Source organism: Eleutherodactylus coqui, chromosome 3 (genome assembly GCF_035609145.1).
Source record: "Eleutherodactylus coqui strain aEleCoq1 chromosome 3, aEleCoq1.hap1, whole genome shotgun sequence".
NCBI classification, from domain to species: domain Eukaryota; kingdom Metazoa; phylum Chordata; class Amphibia; order Anura; family Eleutherodactylidae; genus Eleutherodactylus; species Eleutherodactylus coqui.
This window is the reverse complement of record NC_089839.1, coordinates 290,815,704-290,840,315: the sequence shown is the minus strand read 5'-3', so window position 1 is coordinate 290,840,315 and position 24,612 is coordinate 290,815,704. Positions and strand designations below refer to the sequence as shown.

The following is a 24,612-nucleotide window of genomic DNA, read 5'->3' as shown; positions in this document are numbered from 1 at the left end:
GACCTCCAAAGCAGTCTCAGTTGGGGGCCTGGTTTGGCTGATACCCCTAGTCATGTTGTAAGGCCAGATATTGTGTCAGGCAGGGGCATAACTATAGGGGATGCGGTTGCACCCGGGCCCATAAGGCCTCTCCTCTCCATGTAGGGAGCCCAGTACTATGAATAAAGCATTATAGTTGGGGGCCCTGTTACTGGTTTTGCATTGGAGCCCCGAATCTTCAAGTTATGCCTCTGGTGTCAGATATTATTTTACAGTGTAGTTACCTGAGGGAGGTACTAGAGACCATTTACTTCTTTCTGGATGGGAGTTAATTTGCATTTCTTTCCATTGCCTGTAAGACTTCCTATACCAAGTGCGTCTCCTTAAAGGGGTTGTCTCGCGAAACAAAGTGGGGTTATACACTTCCGTATGGCCATATTAATGCACTTTGTAATATACATCGTGCATTAAATATGAGCCATACAGAAGTTATTCCACTTACCTGCTCCGTTGCTAGCGTCCTCGTCTCCATGGTTCCGTCTAAATTCGCCGGCAGCTTGCTTTTTTAGACGCGCTTGCGCAGTCCGGTCTTCTCCATTCAGCACGAGCCGCTTCAGTGTGCTCCCCGCTACAGCTCTTCTGCGCATGCGCAGACGAGCTGTCACTGCTCGGGAGCGCGCTGGAGCGGCCATTCTGTACCTTCCTCTGTTAGAGGAAGGTGCAGAGCTGCCGAGCTGTCCGGAGAAGCCGCCCAGCTGTCCCGCCGTCCAGCTGTCCTGGTAAGTGATGGGCCGGGGGGGCTGCCACTGCGCCGGGCTGCGCCAGGGGGGGGGCTGCCGCTAGGCCGGGGGGGCTGCCGCTGCGCCGGGGGAACTAGCGCTAGGCCGGGGGGGCTGCCGCTGCGATGGGGGGGGCTGTCACTAGGCCGGGGGGGCTGCCGCTGCGCCGGGGGAACTAGCGCTAGGCCGGGGGGGCTGCCGCTGCGATGGGGGGGGCTGTCGCTAGGCCGGGGGGGCTGCCGCTGCGATGGGGGGGGGCTGTCGCTAGGCCGGGGGGGCTGCCGCTGCGATGGGGGAACTAGCGCTAGGCCGGGGGGGCTGTCGCTAGGCCGGGGGGCTGCCGCTGCGATGGGGGGGGCTGTCGCTAGGCCGGGGGGGCTGCCGCTGCGATGGGGGGGCTGTCGCTAGGCCGAGGGGCTGCCGCTGCGATGGGGGGGGCTGTTGCTAGGCCGGGGGGGCTGCCGCTGCGCCGGGGGAACTAGCGCTGGGACGGGGGGGCTGCCGCTGTGATGGGGGGGGCTGTCGCTAGGCCGGGGGGCTGCCGCTGCGATGAGGGGGGCTGTCGCTAGGCCGGGGGGGCTGCCGCTGCGCCGGGGGAACTAGCGCTGGGCCGGGGGGGCTGCCGCTGTGATGGGGGAACTAGCGCTGGGCCGGGAGGGGGGGGGGGCTGTCGCTGGGCCAGGGGGGCTGTGATGGGGGGGGGGACTGCGCCGGTTACCTTGTGCCTGGCGGTGGGTGACAGGTCGGCGGTGTTCACTCCAGGGGTCCGGTCGGCGGCTGCGGGGCGTCTGGTTGCCATGGAGACACAGCTGGTAGCGTCTCGGGAGCGCGCACGTCGGGCTACAGCAAGCGATGCGAAAAGAGCTGGCGGCCATCTTGGGAAAAAGTTTTATAAGTGGCTGAAACGCTGGAACGGTAAGTAGAAACCAGCTAGGAAAGTAATTTACAGGGGTAATTAGTAATGTATGTTTAATTAGGGGGACTGGGCAAAAAAAAAAATTCACTGCTTCCTCGAGACATCTCCTTTAATAAGAACCAGTACCCCTATGACTGTATGATAGTCACTGAGGTTTTTTGCTGTAGCAGCTAAGAAGCAGGTCTTCCATAATTACAACTGGCCAGTGGTGGAAGAATTTGCCCCTGATGTATATAAACTGGTGATTAAAGGGGCATGCATAGGAATATATTGTATATAGCCTCAGAGATTGCAGCGCTCTCAAAGGCAGTCCAAATTGTGTTTGATAACAAGTGTTTTGTAACCATACAAAATTTTATCTCATTCTATGGATTTTCTAAAACAATCATATTGTTACACACATGGGTTAATAAGGAACCACTTTCTGGACTGCTGCAAATATTTTTCACTAGTTATCAGGTTATTATGTTCACACGGGGCGTATTTGCTGCAGATTTTCTATGTGGAGTTTCTCCGCACAGAAAATCTGCGACATTTACAGTAGCAGCAAAGTAGATGAGATTTTCAAAATCTCATAGAATCATATGTGATTGTTCTCCGTGAGAGAAACCAAGTAATCTTGTAGATATGATACCTTTTAATAGCTAACAAAAATACATGATGTTATTGCGAGCTTGTGGACCTCTCGGGGTTCTTCAGGCTTAAATGGAATAGATCCGAAGAGGCATGCATATATATACACACATACTTATGACAAGGCACAGACGGGGATGTGATTAGTTTGCACTTAAAAGGAATACTGCAACAGAAAACAAATATTTTTAACTAGACACTGATAAGGTAGTGAAAGCTTCTGGTCCCTGAATTACTGTTGGGGGTTCACCAGGCCAGCAGTGTTATCTGTGTTATAGAGGTCTCATACCTCCCATTCACCCATAAATCCTTGGCAATAATTTAACCCTCTATTGAGCGTGACAGAAGTTGTTATAAATTTATATTCCCAAATTCTTCTATGGCTTTGTGACTTGAAACCACCCTTCAATATCATAACTCTCATCTCCTATGTCATGTCCATGGTTAGAAAAGTGCTCGGCAGCAGGTAATTTTGTTTTCCGCTGTTTAATTGTGTGCCGATGAGATCTCCTCCTCGCTTTTAGTCTTTGCCCTGTTTCTCCAACATTAAGCCCCCCAACAGGACATTTACTGCACCAGATCAGGTACACAACATCATATGTGGAAGATGTGAATGTCCCAGGGTCTTATAGTCTTGCTGTGCGCTGGGGATCTGTATCCTGTCCACGGTCAATACATTTGAGCAGGTCTTACAGCCCCTTACATTGGAGGGATACGTTACTTTTTGTGTGTTGGAGGACAATGCACTCCTGATTATAAGGTTCCTCAAGTTTGGAGGTTGCCTGTAACATAGAAGGGAAGGGTTCAGGTATCAACTACTCCGATACACAGAGAAGGAAAAAAAACAATCGTGTACTTCTAGTAGTAACCTACAATCCGCAACTAGAGATACTAAGGAAAACCACAAAGAAACCCCATCATACCTACACAAGGATGACCGTCTGACCACCATATTCCCAGACCCTCCCCTTCTGTGTTACAGGCAACCTCCAAACTTGAGGAACCTTATAATCAGAAGTGGATTGTCCTCGGACACAGAAAAAGGAACTTATCCCTGTAATGTAAGGAGCTGTAAGACCTGCTCACATATACTGACTGCGGACGGGATACAGATCCCCAACACACAGCAGGACTATAAGATCCCGGGGACATTCACATGTTCCACGTCTGATGTTGTGTACCTGATCCGGTGCAGTAAATGTCCTGTTGGGGGGCTTATTGTTGGAGGAACAGAAACGAAACCAAGATCAAGAATGATTAATCAGAGGAAGACAGAATTCCCTGCGGCCGAACACTTTTCTAGTCATGGACATGACATAGGAGATATGAGAGTTATGATATTGAAGGGTGGTTTCAAGTCACAAAGCCATAGAAGAATTTGGGAATATAAATTTATAACAACTTCTGTCACGTTCAATAGAGGGTTAAATTATTCACAAAGCTTTATGTGTGAATGGGAGGTATGAGACCTCTATAACACAGATAACACTGCTGACCTGGTGAACCCCCAACAGTAGTTCAGGGACCATAGACTTTCACGCCCTTATCAGTGTCTAGTTAAAAATGTTTGTGTCTGTTGCAGTATTCCTTTTAAGTGCAAACCAATCACATCCCTGTCTGTGCCTTGTCATAAGTATGTGTGTATATATATGCATGCCTCTTCGAATTGATTCCATTCCAGCCTGAAGAAGAACCCTGAGAGGTTCAGAAGCTCGCTATAACATCATGTATTTTTGCTAGCCATTAAAAGGTATCATATCTACAAGATTACTTGGTTTCTCTTGCTGGGAACAATCACATTTACTTACTCTTTTTGTGCCGTTACACAATAGCGCTATATGCTGGCTAAAGCCAGTACTGCATAAGGTGACATGTTGGATAGGCTCTGACAGCAGAGAGGCTGGCAATATACAGTAAGAGAACCCCGACGGACGTCTTCCAACATCGGAGCTGTACAGCCTTAAATCATAATGTCTTCAGACGTCAGACAGTGGATTGGAAAGGGTTAAGAGTCGCATGCCTCAAAATAAACTTGGCGAATGTCTGGCCACTCTCAAATCTACGTCTGCTCCGAGCTGGTGTAGATCTCAGCTATAATTTACGGCATTACTGACATAAATTATAGTAATTCCAATGATGTGAGGCTATTACAACTTTTTACGCCCTGCCTATTTTAGTAAAACAGTTATTAGAGAGCAAAAAGACACAAAAATCACAAATTATAGTCAATGGGGTCTCTTCAGCACCATTTCGCTCCGGGTGGTTCTAGATCTGGCAGTTTTGGTACTTTTGTTGTTCAGCTCCAAGGAGGGAAGCCTAACAATGGAAATCACCCAGAGCCTCAGTGCAAATAACGATAGGGTCTAATGCCCCATTTACATGGGAAGACTGTCAGCTGAACGTTGTGCACGAGCGAGTGACGTCACCGCTAGTTGCTCGCTTCTGTGCAGAGCACTTACACATGCAGATCACTGCTGAGAAGTGTTCACTAGAGATGAGCTAGCATACTCGTTAAGGGCAAATACTCGAGCGAGTATTGTCCTTAGCGAGTACCTGCCCGCTCGTGAGAAAAGATTCAAGTGCCGGCGGGGGAGAGCGGTGGGGAACGGGGGGAAGATCTCTCTTGCCCCGCCCACACCCCTCACGCTCCCTCCTGCAACACACCCCTCACCCCCGCCGGCACCTGAATTTTTTCTCACGAGCGGGCAGGTACTCGCTAAGGACAGTACTCGCTCGAGTATTTCCCATTAGCGAGTATGCTCGCTCATCTCTAGTGTTCACCTTTCGCTAACTTCTCACTCAGCGCTTCACATTCTATATGAAACATGGAGCGTTTAGACGCAGCGAACCAGCAATGATCTTAATGCTGGTTGAAAGTGAGTGACAACGAATAGCGCACGGTGTCTTTGCATCTAGACGTGACGAATAGCGTGCATTTTGCGTGTAAATGGGGCAGAAGACGTCTGTTGTGATGAGTTTTTTTAACGAACCTCTTTTTGTTTATTTAAAGTGTAGCTTTAGTTTACAATGGCACTTGTATAGTTGTACTAAACATCCATTAGGCAGAAGCACAAACACATCCAGCGGGACAGTTTCTGTTTGTGCCCATCCTTAGCAATGTTTAACAAAAACAAAAAGCTCCATTTTGTTCAGTTTTTGTTATTTTGGATGGAAAAAAACTCCTGCAGGTCAGTCTTTTTTTTTGTCAACATAACAGAAGCCAAGCGGGATGGAGGTGAACTGAGAGGGGAAAGACTCGCTGAAATCAATGGGTATTTTACAGCATGCATTTTTTTTCCCATTTTTCTGCTCTTGGGATGGAGCAGAAAAAACTCAAACTGAATACTGATGTGAATGTAGCCTTAGCCTAATAATAGTCTGACACCTCCTGTTCTGTAGAGAAAACCTTTCATCTCATTATCATCACAGGGAGGCTACACCTCTGTATAGAGAACACAGGATCCAAGAGGTGATAGTCACAGCTTACCTCCTTCCAGTCCCTGCACAGATCATAGAGTATGCCCACAACACTCTCACATACAAGTGAATGGCTAGGATGAAACTGAAAGGGAGGAGACACAAATTAGTTTTTAGACAGTGAAGGGGATCAATGAGTGGAACAGGTTACCATGGGAGGTGGTGAGTTCTCCTTCAATGGAAGTGTTCAAACACAGACTGGACAGACATCTGTCTGGGATGATTTAATGAATCCTGCACTGAGCAGGGGATTGGACCCGATGACCCTGGAGGGCCCTTCCAACTCTACCAGTCTATGACTCTCCCTAAAGAGAAAACATAGCGTTTCTATGATTGTTGAGTTCGCCATCACCACATCCTCAGGCAGAAAGTTCCTTAGTCTTACTGCTCTTACTGTAAAGAACCATTGGTGTAGAAACCTTCTTTCCTCTAGACGTAGAGGGCGCCCCCTTGCTACAGTCCTGAGTATAAAAAGATAGGAGAGATTCCTGTATTGCCCCATGATACATACAGACACATATACCAATACTTATATAACTCTGTCTGTCTGTTACCTTTTCACGGCTAAACCGCAGAAGGGATTGTGATAAAATTTGGCAGGGAGATAGCCTGAATCTTGAGGAAGGACATAGGCTACCTCTTATCCTGAAAATGTATAGAGTTCTCTAGGGAGTGCGACAAGACAGATTTATTTGGTGATGCACGGGTGCACATCTGCTCCACCGCAGGGCGAGGCGAAGGGGAAGGCGGCGCATATCATAAACTATGCCTACACAAACGGGCAGACACAAGAGGGCAGAGGATGTTGCCGCACATATGCCATTATTAAGTGCGGCGGAGGGGAAGGGGGTGCACATCATAAGTTAGGCCTCCCCTTGTCAATCCCCATCTTGTTCTTCATCTTTACCGCCCCTTTCTTCGCAGTTCTCCGTGATATAATATTTCCTGTTTTGCTTTTTTTTCAGGCACGGGGATGACTTGATTGTTACTCCATTCGCCCAGGTACGTGCATTTCATCTGTGTGGGCCTATAAACTGCTACTTCTACTTTTGGGGATTTATATCAATCAGATTTCAGCTGTCACATTGTACGCTGTAAGGCTGGGTTCACATGGCACGGATATACCGCGGAAATTCCGTGCGGAATTTCTGTGCGGCAAATCTGCCCACGGCTCCTAATCCCGGGATTAGCCAGCCTTGTGGACGAGATTTTGAAAAAATCTCATCCACATGGGACGGCCAATCTGTCGCTGCCAAGCCTGGGCGGAACCGGCAAAGCAGCGCGGAATTGACAGCCGCAGCATGACAATTAATTTTTTTTTCCCGTTGCGGCCTCACTCCTCTCTATGGGGAGAGAATGCCGCAACGGAATGCCGGCAGCCAAACAGCTCCCAAACCGGCAGTGAAATATCGCAGGTTTTGAAGCTGCGGCTCTCCCGCAGAAATCTTGCGGCTTTTCGGTGCGGCCAAGCTGCGGGATTTCTGTGGGATTTCGGTTCCGTGGGAGCCCAGCCTAACAAAACAGTGATGCTTACTCCATTGTTTCCCCCCTCCCTGATGGTCGTCCGTCTGTGTTTCAGGTGCTGGCCAGCCTGCGCAGTGTCAGGAATAATTTCACGTTATTAACCAATCTTCATGGAGCTCCCAACAAGTAAGTGGACGCGGATTGGTCAGCCTCTGTTGTAGTCTCAGCAGTGACAATGTTAAAAGTGTAAGGTCCCTTTACATGATATGATTATCGGGTGCATATGCGCCTGAGAGCCATACCAGGGACTGCTTAAGGCCTCATTCACACGAGCGTGAAATTCACGCCGAACTTACCCATGCAAAAAAATTGCGCCAAAGTGTGCGAAAAATAGCATTAACCCCTTCCCTCCATATGACGTAAGGGTACATCATGGGAGCGGGGTACTTCCCCCAAAATGACGTACCCTTACGTCATAGGGATAGCGCGAGATCATGACAGAACTCACTCTATCTGGCAGCGGGAGCCGGCTGTCACCGATATCCGGCCTCCCGCTGCAACAGCGGGGGTTGCATCGGAGATACAGCCCCCCGCTGTTATCCCCTTCCCTGCCGCGACCTAAATAGATCGCAAGTGGGAAAGGGTTCACAGAGGGAGCTCGCTCCCTTTGTGACTTCAGCCGGCTCTCTCGATGTTATCACAGAGAGCCCGGCTGGTTGCCATGGCAACAGGACGCCAGTTACCGGCGTCCTGTATTGCCAATGCCTGGGATCGCTGTAATAAGCGATAAGGCATTGCAGAAGAGATGTCCTGCAATGCCTTATCGTAGCAGTGAAAGTCCTCCAGAGGGACAAAAATAGTGTAAAAAAAAAGATCAAAATAATGTACAAAAAATAAAAATGTAAAAAAAAATAAAAAATCTCACATATTCGGTATCGTTGTGTCTGTAAAGACACGTACAATAAATTGAACATGCTTTTTATTCTGCACGGCAAAAAGCGTAAAAAAACGCTAAAAAACTGAGGCGAAATGCAAATTTTTAGCGTTTTGCCTCTCAAAAAAATGCAATAAAAGAGATTAAAAAAACATATGTACCCCAAAATGGTACCGATAAAAACTACAGCTGGTCTCGCAAAAAATAAGCCCTCACAGAGCTCTGTCCATGGAAAAATAAAAAAGTTACAGGACTTGAAATGCATCTATTTAGAAAAAAAATAAATTTTCCCTAAAATGTATTTATTGCAGAAAAATGGACAAACCTAGTGCTACAGCTTTGAGAAGGGAACCCCCTTCTTTGCCGGGCTTTCCTTCATTTCAGTCTGGCTAGAGGGATATCCCCACTGCAGCGATGTTGGGGTTTGCCTGCAGGGGAGAATAAGGAAATCCCCAGCAGGCAAACCCAGGATCGTCAGGATTCACCCATAGCAAGGAGAGAGCGGGGGTGGGGCCATATGGAGGGTGTGTCTAGAGGGGTAGGACTAGAGAGGTTTCCCCATAGCAAGGAGAGAGAGGGTGGGGCTAGAGGGCAGTTCCCTTTAGCCCTGCCTCATCTTCCCTCAAACTTGAAGAAACCCTCTAGCTCCACCCCCTCTCTCTCCCAGCTAAAGAGATTTCCTAATTTTCTCCTGCATGGAGAACCCCGGCTGAGATGCAGGTAAGCCCTGCAGAGAAGGGGGTTCCCCGGGGCTTTACTTTCACCTCTATCTCCCCCCACCCCCCCTGTAGAGTATTCCTTCTCTACCTGCTATGGGGAATTCCTCGACAGCTAAACAGCACATTTTAAATGTCTCGCTGCAAACTCCTGTTAGTCTCTTCATCCTTCTGGGGACTAACTGGAGCTTACAGCGGGACATTTAAAATGTACTTCCGTGTTTAGCGGTTTGGCAGTACTCCCTCCCCCCTTATCTTCTTGCACCCCCCATTCTGATTGTTTAGAAGTTTAAACTAAACAATCAGAATGATTACCTAATCAACCTCCCTCTCCTCCTAGTTATCCAGCCCCTATAGGAGTCTATGGAAACTCCTGTGCCTTGCGCACCAAAGATAGGTTGAGTCCTGTCTTTTCAAGCAGCAGGGAATTACAGTTGCGCATGTCCAATAATTTATTTTTTTTTAACGTGCTTGATATTCTCCTGTCTGATTGTTTTCATAGGTAAGTCACGGAAGGGGAAATATAAAAAAAATTACAGAACATGGCTATATACTCACTGACTAAGGAGGGCAGATAGCTGCATCCTCTCAACATGCTGGTAGCAGACTACCAAATGAGGGAGCCAATTACACCTGTGCAGGACACCAATGAGACAGCCACTCACACAGCCTCTTAATATACAGGGGGGTACTTGCTTGGTGTATAATCCCACACAGAGTGGATACAAAGTGGCAAACCTTCTGATACATGTAGTGCACCATGTAGACCAGCAACCTATTAATGACGCCATATTAATTTGGCGGGTTGCCCTGCACCTCAAAAAGTGAACCCCATTGGTACTGCCACCCTGGGCTTTGTATCCACTCTGCCTGGGAGTATACACCAAGCAGCTACCCCCCTCTATATGAAGAGGCTGTGTGAGTGGCTGTCTCATCGGTGTCCCTCACAGGTGTAATTAGCTCCCTCTTTTGGTTGTCTGCTGCCTGCGTGGTGAGAGGATGCAGCTATCTGCCCTCCTTAGTCAGTAAGTATATGGCCGTGTTCTGTGATTGTTTTCAAAGGAATCCATTTCTTCTATTAGCGGCAATTTTTTTGCGCAGCTAATACACCGTGTGTTTCACGCTTGTGTGAATCAGGCCTTAAGAACAGGAGCGGTAGTGGCTCAATTGAATGGAGGTGGACCAGCGGGGATCGTTCTGGCCCTCCCGCCTCCATTCACAGTAAACAGGAAAACATCATTGATATGCATAACCCCATTCAAACGGATGGGGGTTCATATTTGTGCAAGATTTGTGCATCTCAAAACGCACAAATGTTGCGTGATTTTAGCGCTCGTGTGAAGGCAGCTTAAGTTGCATTCCCACACTTATGGTGTTTCTATGGTGTTTTTAATGTGACTGTTAATTGAAAATTGTATGCATTTTTACTGTGAAATGTCAGATGCGGTTTTCAGCTGACCAACGTCTACAGCTGAAGCGTGTGGTTTCATGTGCTTAACCTTTAGAAGCCGATTGGCTGAAAACCACATTGCAAAATTGTGGTTATCAGCAGCATTTATGATATGTTGTTAATATGCACATGAATAATGTCATGCACGTGCGATGTGGGAATGCAGCCTTAGTCAAGCCCTTGACTCCGATCATCACTGTCTCACCCATAAGAAGTCAGGTAGGAAGGAGTGGTGGTGGTGGACATGTGGGAGGGACATGGCTGGCCTGGAGGACTGCGCAGCAGCCGGGTCAGGATGAAGAGACTACAGAGGAGCCTGGAGGAATCACTGCAGCAGCGACCAATGGGAGCATGGTATAGAAACAAACAGCTGCAGGTGCTGACAGTGCAGGCAGTATGGACTCGGGAGGTGGAACCAGCGCTGCTTGTTGTCTTGTTGCTTTCTCATGTATAGAGCATCCTTCTGCCATCCAGCGAGGAGGGCATCTACCTGAAGTTACTGCAGCCAGCCCCTTGAGAGTTTAGCGGCTGCACTATGTAACAGTAGGGTTTGGCGGTCGGGTGGCCCACAGGGTATACTGCAGCACCCCTGGGAGCTTCTCACGGCATACCAGTGTGTTGCGGTACCCTGGTTGGGAGTCACTGGTTTAGCCTGATACATTGTAACAAATCCAACTAAGTTAGTATCTCTGTATGCTCCTCAGATGCCCTTCCAGCAACTAGGGACAAACATTCCACAAGAACTTTGAGCTGCTGGGAACTGACATTCTACTATGCTGTATGATTAGTGGGGTCTGATCCCCGGGACTTCCATTAAGGGTGCGTTCACACTGGCGAGTGTGATATCAGTCCGAGAAAGTCAGACCGATATCACACTTGTAAAGCAGTGTTTTTTTCTGCGAGTGTGATGTGTTTTGTAAGAACGTGATTTTCATGCTTGTTTTTTCATGAAAATTACATTTTTCCAATAGTAAAATTAGAAAATCAAATCGCACTCATATGAAAATCACATTTACGTGCCCGTACAATGCTATTTTTTATTTATTTGGCTCCCAAAAGAAATAATGGCCGATTCTTGAACAGAATTGCCCACAAAGAGGACATGCTGCGATTTCTCTATCTTGGAAGAAGAATTGCTCATGTAAATAAACAATTTAAAATTGTGTTCTTTTTGCAAGTTCCATCTATATCACAATTGGATGGAAGTCGTGTTTGAAAATCGCTCATCTGAATGTATTCTCAATACTGAGAATGAAGGGGCAGCAGCACTGATTTAGCAGTGTGTCCCCTTCACTGTTTTAGCCTGCACAGCGGCACTCCTTATACCTTGATGTGTGGGGAGAACTGCAGTGCTGCTCCATTTAAGTGAATGGTTCCAACTAGAGATGAGCGAGCGTACTCGGATAAGCACTACTCGCTCGAGTAATGTGCTTTATCCGAGTATCGCTGTGCTCGGGTCTGAATATTCGGGTGCCGCTGCGGCTGACAGGTGAGTCGCAGCGGGGAGCAGGGGAGAGCGGGCGGGAGAGAGGGAGAGAAAGATCTCCCCTCCGTTCCTCCCCGCTCTCCCCTGCAGCTCCCCGCTCCGTGCCGACACCCGAATCTTCAGGGACGAGCACAGCGATACTCGGATAAAGCAAATGACTCGAGCGAGTAGTGTTTTTCCGAGTACGCTCGCTCATCTCTAGTTCCAACTTGTACCTCTTGTGTCACTCTTATTTCCTCATAGATTGTAAGCACTTGCAAACAGGGATAAACCTCACTGCCCTGGAGGCTTCAGCTTCTTAGTTACCCTTACTCCAGAGGCACTATACCCCTGCTGTTGTCTGTATCATACATTTAGGAATCAGGATTCAGCATAGTTTGGGTCATGCTTCCTCCACTCAAAACTGGGCCTCATACCTGCTTCTTCTAAGGCCTTGGAGAACAGCAAGGAAGTTACTTGGTGAGTTTAACTTGTCATAATCCTCTGTGGCTGATTTCTATAACTTTACCTGCTCCCACTTCCCTAGTTCTGATTGGAGGCTACGTCTGTGCAAGCTATGGGCTGGGTTGGTTAACCTTCATTATGCTATTTGAACATCAGCCACCACCTGTAAATACATGATACAGTGAACATAGGACATTGTAAAAACGTTATAGTACATCTTCAAACCACTACAAAGCATTAAAGGGGAATTCCAAAACGTTTACCTCTTGTGTGTTGTACTATTGATGACCTATTCTCAGAATAGGTCATCAGTAGTTGATCGGCAGGGGTCGGCTGCTTGGAACCCATAGCGATCAGTTGATATCGGCCCCAACTCACTGCAGGTAAGTTAGACATTGATAGCTCCATCCTAATTACAATCAGAGCTGAACGTGTAATAGAAGGCATAACTCCCATTGATTTCAGTGGGAGCTATGCCTTCTATTACACTTCTGACACCAAATGCAATGTGAACTGAGTTGTCAACATCTGGCTTAGACACAAGAGGTGCTGGGGCTGAGATCAACTGATCGCCAGGGGTTTAGAGCGTCATACCCCTGCCGATTAACTGCTGGTGACCTATCCTGAAAATAGGTCATCAATAATACAGGGGGTAAACGTCCCGTAAAACCCCTTTTAACCATCAAGAATGTGCAGTTGGTGGCACCAAATGCAGTTCCTGTATACCACACGGTGATGGTTCATCTTTTTAACTAGGTTTTAGGTAGTAATGCAGTTTGTCCACTAGATGGTGCTGTCTAATCTCATACTTGTATGGGACTTTGCAGTGGTATATAACTGTATCTGCAGTGGATTCATATACAACATAAGGCTCTATTCACATTTATTCACATTACCTTTTACCTTTCTTTCTTTAATGGATTTGTTTCAGAGGGAAACTAAATGAATGGCAAACTGATTCGAGAGGGAACAAAAGTGTCCGTTATTTTAACTGATCAATTTGACAAATCAGTTTAAAAATGGACATTTTTATGTGTATTCATATCGGATAGCCATCCGTTCAGTGTCTGTTTTTATTGGAGCTGTTTTTTTTACTTATTTATCTTTTTTCTAAAGAGACCAATGGATGAGAAAAAACGCTATCAAAGCTCATTATAGAGAACTTTAGCGCACTTCCCATGCATGTCTATTTATATCCTCCCCAAAACACGCCTATCAGATCCAAAGAAATATGGAGCAGCAACTGTGAGGTATAGAGATGAGCGAGCACCCAAATGCTCGGGTCCGCATTATTCGAGTCGAGCTTTTTGCAAAATTCGAGAGCTCTACTCGAGTTACGAACCCCATTGACTACAATGGAAGACTCGAGCATTTTTGTATGTGGGATGCCGGGTGCCGAGCTTTTTTTTTTCTTCCTAGGTTCTCTCTCTCCCTCTCTCCTGCCGGACAAAAAAGTTTGCCAATGACGCACGCTGCGTCGCGGTGGGGCCAAAACAGGCACGTCACAGCGGGGAGGAGCAAAAAACTGGGGCGGGCTCGAAGACGGCTTGATGCTCATTCGAATAACGAGCACCATCGAGTACGTTAAGGGCTCCTTCCCACGGACTGATTTCCGCCGCGTGATACGCGTCGGAAATCAGCTGCGTTGCCCGCAGCTATTAGGTTCTATTGAGGCTATTAGCACAATGCTTGTGGTGCGCAATTCCACCGCGTAATTCCGCACCGTAAAATCACCCGTCCTCAATGGAAGCCGTCCGTCACGGTATCTTCCGCTGTAGCACAGCGGAAGATAGCGTGAAACCGCTTCCCCGCCTACCGCAGCCGCGTCATATGACGCGGCTGGCGCCTCATGTGATGCTGTGGGCGTGTCATATGACGCGGACGGCGCGTCACGCGCTCTATTGCGCATGCGCGCCAAAGCGTCATGCGGGACGTAGGACGCCGGATCCGCAGGTAAGTATTGGGGTCTCTGGGGGGGGGGGGCGCAGTGACGGGCTTCGCCGCAGAATTCCGCGGCCGTGTGAAGCTGGCCTATTGCTCGAACGAGCATCAAGCTCGGCAGAGTATGTTCGCTCAACTCTAGTGAAGTAGGTGGCTTCTTTCTCAGTGTAGGTAGAGTTCTTACTGAATGCAGATGATTGTTGCGGAGCGCCTCCTCTGGACAACAAGCTCATCTAAGAAAATGCCCGCTGTGCCACGATGTTGTAGAGCTCAGTGGCTTGGTCTTTGTTGTAGTCTGTCGCTAGAAGTCGATTTCTCCCTCTAGTCTGCTGCTCCCCATACTCAGTTGATAAAGATGGATCCATTAACCTGAAGATAAAATGGATACGAACGGAAAGCCAATCATTCGTATCCGTTTTAACATTGACTATAATTTTAAATAAGTGAATGGCGAAGTCGGTTCCATCGCGTTTTAGTGTTTTTTGATGCAAAGACAAAGCTGCAAACAACACTTATCTTCTGTAATAAAAATGGAAACTAGATAGAACGGAAGGGAACTGATGCAACCTGATAGAGATGAATGGGCGATGGAGCAGATTTGTTGGTTTCTTTTTTGTGTTCTTTGGAGGGAACAGAAAAACAGAATACAAAGGCTGATGTAAATTAAGCATAAAGGACATAAAGTAATTGTTAGGTTGTGCTGCTGGGACCTGTTGTTCTATGAGATTCCAGCAGCACAGCTTCACAGGTGAGGGATAAATGAGCAGGCTGGGTGTAGAGTTTCTCCAGCCAGCCAATCCCCCTGGTCTGCTGCTCATAAATACCAGCCCCTCTGATTAGAGGATGCTGGTCATTTTACTCATTCGGTGTTATTCCCACTCAGAGCTTGGTGTTATGCTTCTTAGTCTGAAGTGTTTCCCTCACCTTCCTTGAGGAAGCGCTGGAAACCTGTTGGCCCTGTCTGCATCTTATGAGACCCCCTCTCCCTTCCCCTTTTCCAGGTGCGGCCTCCAGACGTCTGATGTCACATATGGTCAGATGGGTGATTCCTGACACTGCTCCCTTTATGTCAGCATGGTGGCCGACTCTCTGTCCCCTTGGTGTGAGGACATTTGGACTAGCTATTAATTACTATCAGTATGCATGAGAGTTCTGAGTGGGGTTTCTGTTCTGTGTGGTATGCATTACCTAGTGTGTTGGTGTCAACAGTGACGTATTCTGTTGGGTCTGTGCAGGTGGCCAGACGTGTGCTGTATGAACAGTCCTGTTCTGTGTATAGGTGTGAACATTTATGTGCCCTGTGTTTGGTGCATCTCTCCAGGTTCCTAATCAGGGATAGCCAGGTTCCAGATGAAGACTGTGAGGCCATCCTTATTAGGGTGCCTACCCCGCTTTTAGGCAGGGGTTCTCCTGTTTCCCTGATTAGTAAGGGACAGGTTTCCTTCTATCTTTGCCTGGAGTGGTGTAATTTGCCCTTGCAATTACTTTGAGTGTGTTTGCGGGTTTACTAGGACACCAGGCGTGGTGCTTTAGTGCACTGCGTGGATGTAACAGTAATGCTCCAAAATCCACACTATTGCCATATGGCGGCTGTACTGCACTTCACTATAAATGCCAATACAAGCTTACCAGACTGGTACTGTTAGTTGGCACACTGCAAATTCAGGCCTTCATTTCCTTATATAAAGGTGCTTGGTCTTGGCCTTTTATCTTGGCCGAAAGTAAAAATACGGCACAGGATTAAAGCTCCTGTTCCTGCAATCTTGCTGGAGTAGGTCGGGTCCTCAGCTGTCAGTGACAGCTGAGGAACCGGAGGACAAGGCAGAAGCGGTTTTTAACTTCTTCTGCCTTCTCTCTTGCAGGCTACATAACGCTCAATGAGCACTATGTAGAGAGCCGGCGATCAGGTGACCGCCAAGTGCCCCCTGCCACAGCAGAGCTGTGAGGTCTTAGCAGACCCAGATCAGCTCTGTTAATGACTGCTGTCACTATAGGGGATGCTTTTCATAAAATGGGATGTTTTATGACTATATCTGCTGCACCACAGCCGGAATTCAGACTCCACCTGTGTAATCTGTAGGGAATTTAGGTTCCCAGCTGCCCGCTTAAAAGGGTTACTCAGGATTAGTAAATTGATGTCAGCTTTCTTCCAAAAACAGCACCATCCCTGTCAGTGGGTTGTGTCTGGTATTGCAGCTCAGCTCCATTAAAGTGGGTGGTGCTGGGCTGCAATACCACACACAACCTGTGGATAGGTGTGGCGTTGTTTTTGGATGACAGTAGACATGATTTTCTAATTCTGAACAAACTCTTCAAGACTTCTTAATATTGAACTACAGTTTGACAGGATAAAAGTTAGGTAATCTAAGCAGAAACTGACCCAAATTTGTGGCGCACGCGGTATGATATATTTTGAGAAATAACCTAATCGATGGGAATAGCTTTGCCAAAATCAAGCCTACGGAGCAGAGGCGTAGCTTGAAGCTTCTGGGCCCCGGTGCAAAACTTGTAACAGAGCCCCCAACTATAATGCTTTTTTCATAGTACTGGGCTCCCAATATGGAGAAGAGAGGCCTTATGGGCCCCCTAAGGCTCCAGGGCCCGGGTGCAACCGCATCCCCTGCACCCCCTATAGTTACGCCCCTGCTACGGAGCCTGCAATTCTGTAATCGCCGTCCTTCTATATTGAGTTGCCATCTTCATCTGTGGGCATATGAGGCTGGCATCCGTCTGCCTCCCTGGAGCCTTCCCATGACGTGCCCAGGTCAGACATTCACAGAGCATCTAAATTTCCATTGCTCACTTTTTATGCATTTTAAAGCGTCCAAAATCATCAGACGCCTCCAGATGCGAGGCTGCCAGTATATATGCCATCACCTCTGTAGCCAGCAGAGTGCGGAGCGCACAACACATGCACAGCAGGAATGTATATTGCCATCCGCTTAATTTGCTTTGGCATTAACTTGGGCTGCTGATGGTTCCAGTAATTAAGGCCTCTATTCATGCGGAGGCTATGGGGGATTCTGGGTGTTTGCTGTCCTTGAATGGACTCCTGAAGGGGACAGTGCCACGTGGTTTGGGGCTGAACGCTGCATTCACTTCCCTGTGATCAATGCAACTCTATATACCTGGAGCAGGGATTTACAGCAGCGCTGGATCAGGTTCACATGTTGTAGGGTTTTCACTCTTCCTTCGCAGAGTTACTTTGCTTCCTGTGTACTACTCAAGTGGTAAATGCACCCCACCCCCATATCCGTAAATATTAATTATATGGCGCAAATCTACCTCCAGCTACATAAAAATAACTCACTCACATGCATATGGTATGGGCTCACCTCTTATGAACCTAAACTAATATTCATGGTAACTGCATAACTAGCAGCCCCCTAAGGCAACGCACCACCCTATTTTAGCCATGATTTTGCGCCCCTAATACGGACGTGTCTCCCAGTGCCGCGTCCGCATAGCAGGCCCACAGCCAAAGAGATAGCAGGGGTAGAGATGGTCACTTGTCACGGTGGTTCGACTGTCCCCTCCCCAGTTCTGGGTAGCATGGGACCAAATGGGATGATAACCAGGCAAAGTTACTTGAAAGTCTTTAGTTGTCACGGGTGACTCCACCGTTCCTTTTCTTTGATGCGGCTCCTCCTTAGAATAATTAGAGCCCATACAAAGTAGTACTTTTCTGGACACGCTGAGAACAGTCGATGATGTCCGCTTTACTAAACATAGTAAATCCAACAAAGAGTACAATCTAACGATAGAATAAGCAAGGCAGCAGTGGAGGTAGACGGGGCACACATACAAAATCCACAGTCCCAGTTATCTGTGTCTTGTTTTCTCTCCCAGGAATCAATGCTCTCAACACTGGCTTGCGTACAGTAACTCACTGACCACTTACATATGAACGGCTCCTTCTCTCTCAGTACCCCACATTAGCACTGAGGACGCTTTGCATTTCCCGTGGAGGCAGAGGATCCGGCCATCTCTCAGCCTCCTCCATTTTCTCCACTCACAGACCAATGGTGTCTGTGTGCTGGCTAACTCACCTCTCTCCTGCTCCCTTGCAACTAACTCACTCCCCTCTTACATACACCTGCCACCACATATATAAAGCACGATCACGTGACTAACAAATGATACACACGAACTGACACAATTTCCAGATATACCCAGACAGTTAACTCTTGTGGTGCTGTAGACATGCAATACACATACTGCTGATTCATGCTACAAGCAAAACAAGGACATTACAAAGGCACAAGACAGACATAGATCATTCAAACACATTCAAAAAACTTCCATTAACTTCAGGCCACTACACCGACTGAACTCCGGGGATCACAGGCCTCTCACTAGCCAAGCCAGAATCCTACTGCACACTGATGAGGGGCAAACACCCTGAAACAGCTGTCTGCATATGGATTCTGGGATTTTCCATTCCCAATCATTGTTACAAAGACCTGTATAAAGGGTGGAACATTGATTTGCAGGAATGCTGCCATCCAATAGGTGGCGCTGCAGAGATATTGTTCCAGCTTCCTTATTTGCATATATTTCCTAGAGGAGCATGGATGGCATTATAAGTCTCCTCACTCACTCTCTAGGTGCTCTCCTTAAGGAGTGATGATACTCCTCAGGACTCTAGGATGCTTGGGGTTCAGGTGAGGAGACTTGTGGTTACTCTGATACACATTCATATTATGGACACAAAATTGTGCCTGAAATATGGTGGTGTGTCTAATACTTTCTTCCAAATTGTGATGCGCTGTAGCATCTGGGGCTTTTTCTTATGAGGGGGCCCAAGACCTGCTGCTTTATTGGATTGTCATACTTGTAAGTCCTCCAGCATAGTAGTCGTGAGTGCGAGTTGCACCCAAGAGGCGAGGGCATAACTCACATCGGGTGGCACACAGACAGAAGTCCGTGTATTTTCCATTCTACATGGACGCAGCACAGTAACATGGCATATCCTATTTGTCATCTGTGAAACGGATAGGACGTGCCTTGGGTTTTTCATGGCGGATCCATTGGTTTGTGTGACAAAACATCAATTTGCATGTCCTCATAGGTCTATAATATGGTTTAACATGGACAGCACACAGCCCCAAATACAGTAGCATGCACCTAGCCTAAAGGGAGGAACTCCAATAATCCTAAAGAATATCAGATCATCTTTATTTTCGCACTTCACTAACACAAAAGTTTGGGTTTACTAGTTTTTTAAAACAGAAAACCTGTACCGTATATGTGTATAGCGAACCGTAGCGTCAGATAACAGTCTAATATCATGCACATGCATTGCAGTGACACGTGCGCTGGCATTACATAACCAGTAACCTACAGTCATGTTTTACCATCAGCTTCCTCTAGAGGGAGCTCTCTCCACACAGAACATTCGATGCTGGCCTTTGTACTGAAAAACAGATATTTACGTGGTCCCTTATATATTCATCAGTCACATCGACATATATCAGAGCCACGTATTAATGGTTCATTCATACTTATTCAATTCACAGCCTGCATGGATACTTCCAGCTTTCCACAATATGTACACTCATCTACCAGAAGTAATTGGACACCTGAGCAAGAACCAAAAGTAGAATTTATTTCCATATGTTAATACTTAATAGGGCTCCTTTGGCCCTAATGACATCAGATACACTCTGTCACATACCTTCTACTAATGAGTAATACACTTCAGCTGCTATTTCCCTCCATTCATCCTGCAAATGTCTGACGAGTTCTCTCAAAGAAGATGGATGCTGTTCATATTTCCTGACCCGACGTGCCAGTTCATCCCAAAGATGTTCAGTAGGTTCAGTTCGGAACTCTGTGTAGCCATACCAATCATGGGACATCCATATCCTCAAACCAATGTAGAATAGCGTTGGATTTGTGACAAGGTGCGTTGTCATGTTGGAAGTATGGCTGATCATTTATGAGTATTGCCACATTGTCGGCAGCACATTATTGTCTAGGCTGTCAGGGTACACCTCCATGTTCATGGTTCTTCCCACTACAACCAATGGACCAAGATTATGCCATGTAAAACATCCCCAGACCATAACGGAACCTCCGCCATACTTACCTGTTGGCACAACACACTCCGGCAGAAGGCATTCCCCAGGATCCTCCACACCTGGGTACTCTCATCTGATGTGAAGATGGAGTAGTACGATTCGTCATTCCATAGAACGTTCTTCCATTGCTCAATTGTCCAATGACAACACTCTTTGCACCACTGTAGATATGCCGATACATTGCACTTCACGATGGACGGCTTATGAGCGTCAGCATAACTCATATATCCCATAGCGTGCAGTTCCCATTACAAACTATGGCGGACACCTCCAAGGCTCTGCATCCTATGTAGCATGGCTTAGGACATGCTAATAAGACATGATCCATTCTGCTAATAGGGGAGTCCAATTGCATTTTTAACCTTTTCCAATCCAATTTGTATCCTGGTTTTCCTAGGGGGCTTACTCTTTTTCTGCCGTTATACAACGGCGCTATCTGCTGGCTAAAGCCAGTACTGCATGAGGTCACAAGTTGGATAGGCTCCAACAGCAGAGAGGCTGGCAATATACAGTAAGAGAACCCCAACAGATGTCTTCAAACATCAAAGCTGTACAACTTTAAATCGTAATGTCTTCAGAGGTCAGACAGTGGATTGGAAAGGGTTAATGACAGTGTTCGCATGAAGCTCGTGGAGGACAGTCTGAACAATTCCTCCTGCAGTGAACACTAAGGCCGGTATCACACGGGCGATAAAATCGTGCCAGCACCTCACACAAATATAAACCCCGTTCTTTTGAATGGCGTTATACACATGAGTGATATTTTCCCACATCGCACCGCGATGCGATGTGGGAAACCAATGTTCAATCTACCTGTGCGCTCTCGCATCGCAGCGCCATTGTTTTCAATTGTGTTGGCAGCAGCATTGCCGCCCCATTGAAAGCAATAGTGAAACTCTGCAATCCTTTGCCTTGGCTGTGACCGCTGTGGCAGTAGGATTGCTTTCTCCCCGAACTGATGCCAGGCTGTTTTACCCTAAAAATGCCTCGTATCCATGCAGATTTATAACCTTGCAAAACACGTTCAAGGTGACCGCCATCAGCGGCTATACAAGGATGTACATAGTTGAGCGTGGCGGAGTGGACGGCATGTGGCATTTCTGGGGTCCCCATTTCACAGACCGCTCGTATTCATCTCGCCAGTTTGCCAACATCATAGGTACTGCTGGGTATCCTATGTAGACAGCTCATCTTAAAGGAGACTGCACAGGAAGAAATCCAGATAGGTCAAGTCTGGGGAGCGTGGTGGCCAAGGAATACCACGTGTGTCCACAGAAATACCTATTCAGGAGCAAAAGAGAGGTTTCCTTTTTACTTCACTGATTGCATTAATTCATTCATTGCCACTAATTAATAAATGCATGGTTGGTTATGCTAATTCTTCCTAAACTGATTCCCTTTGGTTATTTTAGCACACACATCCCCTCCTGTAATAGTGGAAAGATCTCTTTTGCCCCATGCTAGGTATTTCTGTGGACACCCTGTAAAATGCAGAATCTCACATCCAACTTACAAGTACATATGTACAACAAGGGCAGCCTGTGTGGATCCTGTGGGGCCCCCAAAACATGGAGGATGAGACAATTAGAGATCAGCGAACGTACTCGTTTAGGGCGATTTCGCAATCGAGCACCACTTTTTTTGAGTAACTGACTACTCAGGCAAAAAGATTCCGGGGGGGGGGGGGGGCGGGGGCGGCGTGGTGGAGCGGGGGGTAGCAGTGGGGAAACCCCCCACTCACCCCCCGGCGCCCCCCTAATCTTTTCGCCCGAGTAGTCAGTTACTCGAAAAAAGCGGTGCTCGATTGCGAAATCGCCCTAAACGAGTACGTTCGCTCATCTCTAGAGACAATTCTTCTGTGTGAACCTGCATATATCTTCCCTGGTTGTACCATCCTACACACAAACAAGTGTGGGCAAGTAGGTGTGTGCCAGGCTACGGAGGTGTGATGGCATGAACCAACAGCAGCAGGGGCCCACCTTGCTATAGGATCCATTGAGCTTTCTGTACGTCCCGTCAAACTCACATATACACCTGCCTCTAGCGTATTCTTTCCCAGTGTGACACAAAGAACAATAATATCTATATTCCTGGATTTATAATGGATCTGTATGGTAGAGCCCCTCGTGTAAACTAAGAGGAACAAGAAAGCTGCCATTGCTGAAAATTACTGGAGACTTTTTTATGTAGCAGGAAGGCAATTACAGAACATGTGCGCTGCGGGACAGGCGCTGCATTGTTGGGTTGCAATTGCAGAATTACACTCATTGTCAATAAAAAATGAAGCGCCTACAAAGAGTTGTCGGAATTGGATTTTACTTTATATATTTGATACGGGGGGCATGGAGGCATACAGGTTCTGTATGGTATCCTGCGGCACATCGGTCCACAATTGCTGTAACTGAGTCTCTAGATCGTGCAAACTTGTAGGCTGTGAAGTTGGCGCCCCAGATGGTTCCATACATGTTCTATTGGTGATAAATCTGGCTACCAGCAGCCACGGCAGTGTGACAATGTTGTGGGGGCTTCCTGTGACCCCCTTGTGTGTGCGGCCGGGCATTATCCTGCTGGATGCTTCTTGGAAGCCGCCATGAGAGGATCACATGTGGCTGCAGGATGTCCTGAACATATCGCTGAGCTGTCATTGTCCCTCATACCACTACTAGGGGGGACCGACTGTCGTATGTGATGGATCACACCAGCAGTGGAGGCAGTGTCAAAGGCAGTACATGTAATGGGCGCCATGAGACCAAATGTCCTGCAGCCGAGCACCAGGAAATGGTTCCAGAGACACAGTAGCCTGTAATGATGGCGCCCCCTGTCTCTGGATGGCGGACAACAAAATAGTTGGAGTTGCTCGTGCTTTTTGGACGATCAGATGATCCTCTCTACTGGTGGTCTGCTGGGGGTCCTGAGCCCGGGTTGCCTTGTGTGCCCTCAAACATCCACTGGTCCCAACACCCCCTAACAGTCTGGTCATAATGGCCCAGGTGGCGGCAATTCATTGTAGGCGAACGACGACTGCAGGATGTGTGGCAGACCTCTGGAGAGCGACGGGAGGACACGTACCCAGCCTGCTAGATAAGTATTCCCTTTTTTTCTGGAATGCAGCAGGTGCTTATTTTCTGGGTAAGGCTTAACATTCTTGCGATACAATTGCGCAAATTTATTGCAGATAGCAGTGATGCGCAATGTTTCACAAAAAACGCATTCCTGACACTACAAAATCAAAAGCTGCAATATCATCGTGATTTTATAGCGTCAATATCGCTTTCTCCCGTGTGAAAACGGCCTCAGGAGCCCATTTATATCAGACTGAAGTTGATGATTTCAAACGAAACAATCATTTGTGGAGTGAAATTTAACAACAAACTATCATTTTAGCCCATTGATGTCAGACTATGATCATCCAGGTACAAGTCAGCCGCACTTCAATTTTCATGCGATAGTCAAACTAAAGATCTTTTGTTCTAAAGAAAGATCTTTCTTACGTCGCCCGGTGTCAATGCATATGTATGGCCAGTTGGCATCAGTTGGCATCACTATAGAGGAATCCTCCATAATGGAGTTGGGGGCTGTGAATGTTAGGGTAAGCGCAACAAGAGGCGAACTGAGGGGAAGAGTTGAGATAGCGGGGTCGGGGCCCAGGTGCAGCGGACGTTTGGAGCTGGAGCAATCCAATTGGTCAATTACTTTACTGCTGGGGCTGCTTGCTCTCCCTGGGGAGTTGTGTCTCTGTTTCTGTCTTCGTTCCCTTACCCCATTGGTTTTGACTGGGTTTAAGGGTCGATGTATGGTCACAAAGGTAGGTAGAAGAGGGCAGTGATTGTGGTGTTGTAAGTTGTGTTTTTGTCTTGGTCATGGCAGCTGCATGAGGAGTCCTTTGAGCTGGTGAGAGGATCATCATGGGCATACATTCCCCTAAGTTAATTGGAGTTGGTTTAGATTTGTCTGGATGATTAAGGGGTGGAAGACCAGGGTGTGTTTTCATGGGGTACATTTTGCACAGGGGGTTTAGGTGAACCCCTTTGATTCACCTTGCCCTAGTCACGGACTGAAATGTGTATGGCTGCATCTGCGAAATGATTGTTCACCAGACGACTCTTCATTCAACAGCTGTTCAAATATCAACCTTCTTCTATCTAAGTCAGGGGCATAGCTATAGGCGGTGCAGAGGTAGCAGTCGCTACTGGGCCATAGAGCCTTTGGGGGCCCAATGACCCCTCTATCATATAAGAAAAGACCAATATTATAAATGGCACGTGGATAGTTGTGAACCCATGTTACAGATTTTGCATTGGGGCCCACTA

At 47.4% G+C, this 24,612-nt stretch overlaps 1 protein-coding gene across 3 annotated transcripts in view; it reads left to right on the top strand.

Moving 5' to 3' along the window:
- The window catches only part of PDE4B (phosphodiesterase 4B), a 360,554-nt gene that overhangs the window by 225,475 nt on the left and 110,467 nt on the right, over nt 1-24,612 (top strand). For all 3 annotated transcript variants that reach the window (XM_066597671.1, XM_066597672.1, XM_066597673.1), the window contains 2 exons: nt 6,750-6,786; nt 7,364-7,434. In XM_066597671.1, the coding sequence (XP_066453768.1) occupies nt 6,750-6,786; nt 7,364-7,434 (108 nt within the window). The remainder of the gene's footprint in view (nt 1-6,749; nt 6,787-7,363; nt 7,435-24,612) is intronic.